This window comes from Prinia subflava, chromosome 9, assembly GCF_021018805.1.
Source record: "Prinia subflava isolate CZ2003 ecotype Zambia chromosome 9, Cam_Psub_1.2, whole genome shotgun sequence".
Lineage (NCBI taxonomy): Eukaryota > Metazoa > Chordata > Aves > Passeriformes > Cisticolidae > Prinia > Prinia subflava.
Window position 1 is genome coordinate 15,461,914 of NC_086255.1, and position 10,215 is coordinate 15,472,128.

General features: G+C 40.1%; 2 protein-coding genes across 7 annotated transcripts in view; one reads left to right on the forward strand and one right to left on the reverse strand.

The window, feature by feature from the left end:
* The window catches only part of LOC134554742 (putative polyketide hydroxylase), a 56,146-nt gene extending 50,075 nt beyond the window's left edge, over positions 1–6,071 (forward strand). For both annotated transcript variants that reach the window (XR_010081311.1, XM_063405598.1), the window contains one exon: positions 5,162–6,071. Coding sequence is in view for 1 of the 2 variants with exons in the window: in XM_063405598.1 (XP_063261668.1) it covers positions 5,162–5,270 (109 nt within the window). In the remaining variant the exon portion in view is untranslated. The remainder of the gene's footprint in view (positions 1–5,161) is intronic.
* The window catches only part of IDE (insulin degrading enzyme), a 60,082-nt gene that overhangs the window by 49,053 nt on the left and 814 nt on the right, over positions 1–10,215 (reverse strand). For 2 of the 5 annotated variants that reach the window (XM_063405595.1, XM_063405596.1), the window contains exons 2-3: positions 1,656–1,840; positions 70–277 (exon numbers count right to left, since the gene is read on the reverse strand). In XM_063405595.1, coding sequence (XP_063261665.1) covers positions 70–277; positions 1,656–1,815 — 368 coding nt within the window. In that variant the 5' untranslated portion in view covers positions 1,816–1,840. Of the gene's footprint in view, positions 1–69; positions 278–1,655; positions 1,841–9,076; positions 10,211–10,215 lie in introns of those variants that run through there. The other 3 variants (XM_063405597.1, XM_063405593.1, XM_063405594.1) reach the window with 3 other exon arrangements.

The window sequence follows — 10,215 nt, forward strand, 5'->3', positions numbered from 1 at the left end:
AACTTTCACATGAATAAATTCAAGTAGAACCTCTGTAACATAAATTTCAATACTAAAAAATGTGTTTACCTGTCCAGTGCACCTTCTAGATGTTCATGTGACACATCAAAGTAATAGTTGGTATGTTCACCACTCGTGAAAGCATTTGAGCTCCCAGCATGCTCACTTAGAAATTGGCTGTACTCATTTTCTTTTGGATATTTCTTGGTTCCCAGGAACAACATATGCTCACAAAAATGACTAAGCCCAGCAATGTTGGGGGGATCAGACAAGGATCCTGCAAGAGGAAAAATTTCATTTAACTATTCATAAAAAGTAATACTAAAACATTAAGTCTTTTAAAGTACTCTGTATTATACTATGTTGCTTCAGGCAATTATATAAATTCGGTGGCTGTAAGAAGATACTTGTGCAACTACAGTCACCTAAACTTAATCTTTAAAAAATATTTTAAAAATTAAAATTAGGAACTGAGCCAATTAGTGTCTCAAACTGCCTCTCCAGATCAGCTTGCGCTTCCTTATACAGATGATTTTCAATTGAAGTCCATGACTCATAATCTGTAAAGACCTGGCAAATTACACTGTTCTGAAATCTATACCTTGACCTTAATAAAAGCATTATGTTAAGAGGCAGCAATTGCCAATCATAATTAAAGAGGCATTTATCCTGTGGTTTATAGCATGAGTGATACCCTGTACTTGCCTGAACACAAGCAGCTATGGATGATCAGCTGGTAGGTGTGAGGGCAAACAGATTAAAAGACAACAATGATTTGGAAGAATGGAAGACAGAAAGGCAGAGGTTTGAGAGTGGCAGTCCTGCCTCAGACTGTGCAGTGGGAGAGTGGAGATGCAGGAACAGATCCATCTCCTCCAGCACATCTGCAGGAACTGGATGCTGCTATCACTGTCACAGAACCTAAACAAAACCACATTCGGGATGCTCTGAACTAGGTAATGACCTGGGACAGCCATTACTGTAACAAAAGAGGCCAGAAGTTTTTGAGGCCCTCTATTACTTCTGCTCTAACCCAAACAGCAGCAGGAGCTCTCAACCACAGACATGGCAAGAGGGTGTTTGGGTTATGCACACATGCACCCTACTTTCCAGTCAGCTGAAAAACTACAGCTTGAGACATACCTCAGATATAAGAAAAGGCTCCCATTATTCCAAAGCATCGAAGTAATTGCCTTCCCCTCCTATTTCCCATATTTCTGTTTGCACACTTAAGCACCACTGAAGTTAGGGAGTGCCTCTCTAACTTCTCTAGCACTACAGCATTTTCTCACCTCTACACATCAACAACTTAGCATGAAAAAAAAAAGTCAGACATGACAGATGGAGCTGTCTGAAATAATTGCACTTGCACCCGCCCCTTTTCTGCTTACAAAACATCTTTCATAACATGAAACTTAATGGTTAAAAGCAGTCTTTCGACTGACTGAGCTACACTTGAGTAAACACAGTACAATAAGAACATTTAGCTCTAGTAATTTTCAACTTGATGTGTCAAAGAATTAAATAAACTATAAATTACAATAAAAGGCTAGGCTGCCAACTGCATACCAGTCCTGTCAGTTTATTTGCATCAAGATACCAAAACTTGACGCATTTTTATTAATGACATAATGAACACAACATGAATTGAATACCTATGTGGACATCAAGTGCTGCTGAGGACTTATCTGTGGTGGGGTCACTGATGAGAAGAGCTTTAATGCCATTTGCCAATTCCAGTCCACGATATTCTCGTTTATCCTCGGGTGATTTGATAATTTCATTTGTTATTCTCTTAATAGCTGGATTGTTCATTTTGTTGTTTGTCTCCTTCTGAAACCTTAAAGAAAACAGAAGAAATTTCTTACTCTTTTCACTTAAGCCTTGCTAACATTTTAGTATTATGTTAGACAATATAGGGCAATACCAAGAGCTAGAAGTTCTATTATGTGCAAAATTCACTGAACTTGCCTAAAATTCAAATCCTGAAAGATACTGCTGCTAAAACAAAAAAGAAACATTGAAGACCAAGAAACACAGTAAAGATGTAGATAGCTTAACTGAATGCTTCAAGTATCACATTAACTGCAATTTAACAACCCAAATTTAATAAATGCCATCCCCTTGTTCAATTATGATAAAAAATAAATAAAATGAAGCATATATGGCTATCTCAAGTATATTTTCAAACTTCAGGAAAGTATTTAATGTATCTGAATTGTTGATTATGTTACAAGTATTGTAATTTTGTCAAATAAAATTTTACTAACAGACCACTGGATCTGTACACTCAAGCAAGAAACGGTGACACTGTTTGCAATAGTGTCATAGAAATACAAAGACTGCAGAACTGCCATGATTAACAGGAATAGATTGTCTCACATATTTAAACTTCTACCATTAGTTTAACAGATGCTAAAAGACACCCTTCTTTAAAGGTGCAATTCTGAAATGCTAAGAAACTAAGTGTGGCTGATTCAGAATCTGAATGTCTCCAAGCAAAAGGTATAAACAATATGAAGCAACTTTCTAAAATATGCAGTTCAACGCTTTTTGGAAGGAAACATATAAACTAGTAAAACATTGTTTTCTCACTACGAAATACCTTAAAAAACAAAAGTGCAGTCGAGTGTAATCACTGAACAGTAGCTGAAATACTGAATTTAAATTTAAATGTGTACAATCTCATTTAAACTGGTCCTTAATCCACTAGTTTATCTTGTGCTCAGGCTAATCCTGCTTGGAATATCTATGGGCCTTTTTCCACTGAAAAAACACAGATACCACTGAGATATAAAGATTACTCCAAGTACCACAACATCTCTTTATCTGCATCAACAGCACTGATACAAACCAAGCTAACAATTAAAAGATGCCTCCATGTTCAAAGTTCAGAGTTTTAAGAAATACTCTACTAAACTTGAGCTACTGTGTAAAAATTTTGAAGTGAGAATAGATACTTCTCATATATGAAAATCAGTAACTAAACTTTCTAATGGTTTTTCATTTGCACACAAATTGGATTGGCAAATCCAAGTATGCAGGAGAACAAGGACATCCCTTAAGCTCCTGAATCTGTATCTGCTAATGAACACCCATACCTTGGTTTTCAGCTAGAATATTCTATCTCAATAAGATACTAGTTGCTTGTCAGAAGACACATATATATAAACTACTCGAGTTGTGGGGTTTTTTTAAATATTATACAATTTCCTTGTCATCTGATATCTCCTTGTTATTTCTACACCACATCACTAAGGCACAGAACTATACTGTTTGTTCAGATGACTCATCTTTCCAACGTGATTCATCAAATTACGCAGCTACAAAACCTTATGAGATTTCAATTGATGTCCTGTGAAGCTGTACACCTCCACTTCATTTTGTTATGATTCCCTACTTTGGCCTCCTTCATAGGCTACTTCCAGTTTGGTAGTGAAATTCCAGTACAGAAAAAACCTACGATTTTCAAAAGGATGACATCCGTAATTAAGCCTTCAAACCAAGGACTGAAATTTGTATCTCCACCTTCACTGTTATTTCAATGGGCATTGTGAATACAACATTCTCTAACTTCAAATGGGTTTGCACGATTACCTATGATTATTTTGCTGCAAAGTGAATCACAGCACCAGACAACTCGAATAAAAGCAGGGGCTGATCAACTATGAAATACTCCTGGAAGGCAAATACATCAAAAGGACAAAACCAACACCTTCCTGCTTAAGTGCTGTTCAGTACTGTATCCTGCTGATATGTTACTACAACACAAAAGTGAGAAGATTTCACTTTAGAGAGAACTTTTATACCATTACGTTTTCTTAAGAAGTAAACTGTAATACCCAATACTAAACATTCATTCATATGACCGTTTTCCTCTGCAGCCTTTAAATAAGTGCAATTGCTCTATAAAAATACCACATTCCATTCTTTCACACCAGAATCCTAAACCCTATAAATCATTTTTTGACAATAGAACTGCTTTTAACCACAGGCAAAAAAAAAGTAAGAAAACCAGAAACCCTGTACTTATTTTTTGAGAAGTAGCTTAATTTCTCAAGCAATGTTCAGAAGCTGTCCTGAAGTCCATGTGCTACAGCTACTTGCTGTACTGTCCTTACAGTGAGCACTGGATGCTGCTGGTCAGTAGCAAAACAATTCTTCAACGAAGGAGGTGCTATATTTATTGCAGAGCCAACAGCCTGACAAAAATATTAAAAGAAATACTGCTATACTACTTTCACAAAACAGAAGCAACAGAGAAAGATCTGATAATGCCAAAATGGCAGGAACAATAAGAGGCATTACTGTGGCAGTAAAATTACTGGCTCAAAAATTGGAAAGCTAACAAAGGTAGAAAGAAAAAAAAAAAAGAATAGGGATGGCTGAACTTAGAACAGTGTCCCTACTCAATGAACAGGAAATATTCTTCCTCCTCATCAAAACTACTTCACTTGTACAAGAAAAGTATCAGTTAAACCAACACTGAATTTTCAATTACAGCACTTCTAGTGAAATTATATTCTACTCTTTGAGGTTCCATTTTTGTAATCATTTCCAGGCAGGCAGTCCCTGGGAACCAGCAGGGCTCTCTGGGGATACCAGGTTTCACCTGCAAACAGAATATTACAGAGTGGGATTAAGTGATATATGATTCTGCTTCACTATTTTAATCTCTCTGAGTTATTTTAATGAAGTTACTTTAATTAAAAATTAGCCTGTGTAGTCAAATCTAAGTCCAGTGTTTGAACAATTAAAGGACCATATTTGAAAACCAATTAACAGAAGCTCCTGAGGGTTGCTTCAATGCAAGAATGTGACTAGCTAATAAAAATATGACCCCCAAGGCACAAACTTCAAAGTGCTTCTCAAGATTTTTTTCTGTCATGACAGTATGCACATACTGAAGTCAAGTGCTAGCACACAGGTCTGCTCCAGATGAAAGGCAAGCTACCATCTCAGCAGGTTTTGATGCTTGCTTTCTATCAGTTGCCTTAAAATTCAGGTTTGCTTACGTTTTTATGCAATTAATGGCTTACCATTTACCAGATTGAAGTGAAACCTAGAATTGAGTGAGAACCTCTGTTCTGTCCTGCAAGGGAGTTACCATTGGTAACGTGTTCTCTGTCTTGTTTACTAATCCATCTTGCTTTACATGAAGATTTCTCCAGATGCCAATGCGTGGAGCGAAAGAAGTGCTGTGTGCTTTGGCAGCAGGCCCAGTGCTGAAGAAGTACCAGCCAGAGTTTTCTCACCTCTTACAAGGATGACAGCACAAAACTGAGCACCCTGGAGGAGTCCATGAACTTCTTCAGTTGCAAGCTCATGGCTTTGCAACAACCAAGTAAATCTGCATTCTTGCACGGCTCTGCACCGCTCCTCTTTTGTCTCTCGCACCTACTTCTGATCGTGACAGCAGTAGAATTATGTTACCAGTAAAACAATTAAGAATCTACCTACTCTCTTAACATTTCCATTCACATGTCTGTTATAACAAAAATGTGGGGTTTATTTTTTTTTTTTTAAGACCAAACTGTAGGCAGGAAAGTTAAATCAGTTCAGGTGAACATTACCAAAAGGGGTTCTTCAGGAGACTATCCATACTCTTTCAGGTTACACATTCATCAATCGTTCTTTTAGACACTTAGAAATTAAAATACCTCATGATTCAACATCCATAAAGTATCAGTCTTATGTGAATTTGCTGTCATGAAGCTACAGAATGTATGAGATCCCAACACATTTCTGATACTGATCTAAATAATTCTGATTGCATGCATAGGCAGACAGACTGCATAAGTAGATAAACTGCTCAAAATGTTAACATGTTTTATCACTTTTAAACTCATCAGGAATTCAGCATACTACTTCATACACAAAAGACCCAACTACAAAGCCCCACAATGATTTAATCAGTGCTCCCAAGTTATTAAGAACAACTAATCATGCCAAATCAGGCAAGTTTGAAGATGATGAATATTTATAAGGTTTTGTTATGTAGTTCATTTTGAAGAAATTCTAAAGTCTGGCTACAATTAAAGCATTTTCAGAACCTCAGTCTGCAGCTTTTTGCCAAGTCTGTAATTGACTCAGAAAATTCCCTCCTAATGATGGTGGCCAGGGCAGATGCCTGCCATGCTCTTGTTTCCCAGCTTCTACAACTTCTAGATCACAGCAGTAAAACTTGGTCTGCCACAGGCTGCACCGCCAACGTGACAGCAGAAACACTGCTGTGCAACACGGGCACACAGGAATTACCAGCAGCATTAATGAGGCCACACCACGTGTGACCTTGGCAAAAACAAGGGCCCTGCTCGTTTCACATGTGAGCTCAGGCCCCAGTGAGTAACTGGCCTGAGGAGAACAGTGATGTGCTGGACAAATGAGATGGGATATATAATCAAGACACCATAAAGCTTATCTACTGCCCTAAATCTACAGTCTTTAACTTGACCACTCCACAGTTTCCAAAGCACTGGGTAAAAAAGTCAAACAAAAAGGCAGGACCTTATACAATTTAATATTACATAGAGCAATAAAGGATAAGTTTTTTAATCTCTAAATAACTTGAGCTTACTCTTCCTATAGCCTCAAAAATTGCCCCAAACAATTCATCCAAACACAACTTCCAAGATAAACAAGCTCTAACCACATTCATCAGAAATAGAACAATTAATCTTTCCCTAACAAATCTTTGCTTCAATATTTTATAAAATTCCAAAAGGGTTTTGAAGCCTTTGATTATTTGGAAGACCTGGGGAAGGGGGGTTAAGTGAAACTGTCTGGTTTTAATATTTAGATTACTATTACAATATAGTATCATTAAAATTTTCACAGATCTGGTATAATAATTTGGCTTTCATCAGTATTTTCAAATTGCATGTTGACAACATGACTGATCAGACTAGTTTCGGTGCTTCGTGACCAACTGCTTCAAAGCATATTTTACACATTTTCTTAAGAAATGTACTCATTAATTCAATTAATTGCTTTATTCATTGAATACTTGCAGACCAGTGGTTCTCATTGTCTCTTCCTCCCCCCTGACATTTTTCCTCCTTCACCCTACAGCTGCAGCTTGCTTCACAACCCAGGACTGTGGTGGTGTCTGGCCCTGCACACACAGCAGGAAATGTTAAACTGGATGCTACAGGAGAGACCTCTGTGCTTTATCCTAACTGAGTTTTGATGTGTATTTCATAGATTTTATCTGCAAGTAGCACATCAGATTGCCCAAAACTCTTTGTAAAGCCAACTCAATGCTTTATGCTACCATCTGTCTTATACCCTCAAAACGAAAAACTTGTGAGATTTGAATAAAAAAAAAAAAAGATGAAACTAAAACTTCAGTTATACTGCATAACAACAAGAAATTCACAGAAAGATGAGAGAACTGGCAAGAAAATCTGATCTAGCAACAAAAACAGAGAGAACTTTAGAATTCTGAATCATTAAAAGCACTGTAATCCCACATTAAAAGCAACTGTTTATCTAACACTAGAGCTTTGACATGAGCAACAAACTCATAACAATGAGCAGTTGACAAGAGTCAGCGGTGTGTTTCAACAAATGGAAGTCCTGGCTGTTCACCTATTCTGTAGTTTAGTTTTTACCATTTCAGACAATTCCATTCTGGTTCTACTGTTAAAATTACAAATAAACTCTCAGCTCTACAGTGTTCTTTTCCATATCAATTGTTCAGGCAAGCTGTAGTTCTGACTCATTCTAAAAACAAGATGCAGAAATTAAGTTTTCAATAGAAGGCTGTAGTGAAGCAACTTTCAAACAGGATCCATCAAAAATCACCTTATCATACACATACAGTGCTATCTCGTATTTTAGCAACATATGGGCATTATAAAAGCTGAAAGCAAAGATACTCACTGACAGATCATGCATACACAAATACACAACCAGACACAAAACTGATTAACGCAATTTCTCTAGACTTTTATTACAAACTTTTTGATTTCTTTTCTGTTAAAAGATCAGACACCAAAGTTACTATAAAAGCATCTAATACAATAATTATATCAAAAACATCAATCCCAGATGTCATTTCTCAAATGGTCTGACTGGATTTTTAGTACATTACTTCTACAATAACCAGCAATGACACCTACAGCTAGGAGCCCAATACCTTCCAGTATAGTGAAAAAACAGAGATAATGAATGTCTTATCCCTTCCCTCTCTCTTCTGCATCTAACAGGAGAAGGGAGTGCTTCTGTATTCATGTGCAGAATAAGTTACATACTTGACACTTCAACCAATTCCCAAAGGTACCGATTCATCCAAGGGATTAAACCACAGCCTTACACTGACTGAAGACAGAAAGGAGAAAGTGAGCAAAAAAAGCAGACAAACATAGAACTCCCAATTAGAATAGACAATTTTAATGCTGTACATCAGATGGAAAGGAGGTAAGTTGTAACTGAGAAATTATCTTGCTACTTGACATAGAGATGAAAGTTAAAAATGTTGTGAAAAGAAAAAGTTCAAGCATGAACAAAATATAGAGATGGAAACAGGAAACATGTAAGTGAAAAAAAGATTCTTAGTTTTCACATCTCAAAAAAAATCATCACATGCCTGCTCTCATTTCATTATCATTTATGTAAATCCTAATTCACAATTAAAATCAAATGGATTATTAAATCATGGTTGTAGGCAGTATGAAAACATAACAGGCCTACTCACATACGTTAAATCCAAATACTGCATATATTCACATGTATAAAGAGGAGTAATCTAGCAGGAGAAACTACAACCTGAGAAAAGCATCGACTTCAAACACACTGTGGATTACCTTTACAATTCTGAAGCATAAATAGCAATAATGAACAGTAACAGCGCATCCGAATTTTGACAAACGAGCGCCGACAGTATGAGTCATCATTAACTCACTTTTTTCCCCGGAAAGATGCTACTTTTGACATCTCTAACTTGTGCAGTATTAAAAATAGGTTTGGCTACTAAGGTAACAGATACAGTGTTAATGAAAGAAAGAAAACAACTTAGCCTTTGTCCCTTACCCCACCTCCCTTCCCGGACAAACTTTGCCGAGTTGTTACGCACTTTAAATCGCCTCTAAAAGTGAGCTGTGCTAAGCCTGGCGCCCGCTCCTCCCTTGATCGAGGTTAGCTGCGCTCTCTCCCCTGGAGCTGGTGACACTGGTGACACAAACACGCAATAACTAACCCGCACAATGCCAGTGCCAGATAACTCGTCAGAAACTGAGGAGGCCACTCCCATCAACTCTGGGTAACTGATAGCAGTCTCTTCTGAAAGATTTTAAACTTTTTTCTTTTCTTTTTTTTTTTTCATAATTATGTCTTAGGAAGACATAGCAAGTTAAGTAACACAACAGTTCATGGAGGTTTTTTGAGAGGGAAGGAGAACAACAAAGCAAGCCCCCGGGCAACGAAAGCCACACGGCTGATGACCAAGCCTGCTTTGTCAAAGGAGGTGCGGCTGCAAACACCGGAGCACGTCAGCCCGGACTCTCCCGGGCGGCAGAGCAGGACACAAGGCAGGACACAAGGCAGGACACAAGGCAGGACACAAGGCAGGACACAAGGCAGGACACAAGGCAGGACACAAGGCAGGACACAAGGCAGGACACAAGGCAGGACACAAGGCAGGACACAAGGCAGGGCTCAGGCCTCCTCGGCACACACGGCCCCGCCGCCCCCATCTCGCCCACTGCCTGCCCGGAAGGCTCCGGCGCCAGCCCCGCTCCGCGGCCCGGGCTGCCCCGGCTCCCGGCCGCACTCGGGCAGGGCGGGCACTCCCCTGGACTCACAAGGTGCCCCCGCTCGGCCGCGCCGCCGCCTCTTACACAACACCGCGGGGGCTCTCCGGCCTCACGGCCCCGGGTCACACGGCCCCGGGACCCGCGGCCCGGCCCCGGCCCCGCCGCACTCGCACCGTACCCGAGAGAGCTGCGCCGCCGGCCCTGAGGAAAGGAGCGCGAGGCCGGGGCGGCCCAGGGGCGCGTCCAGCCCGGCAGAGCCCGGCTCAGCACAGGGAACAGCCGCTGCCGCATATCCCTGGCGGCCCCGCCGCCAGCACCGGCCTTTCCCCGCCGCCGCCCGGCCCCGCTGCGCTCGCCTCAGCACGCGCCGCTCCCCGGCGCCATGTTCTCCGCCCGCCTCCCCCCGCCGCCCGGCCAATCCCTCCCGCCGCCCGCGGGGTCCCGTCCGCCCTCCGCGCCC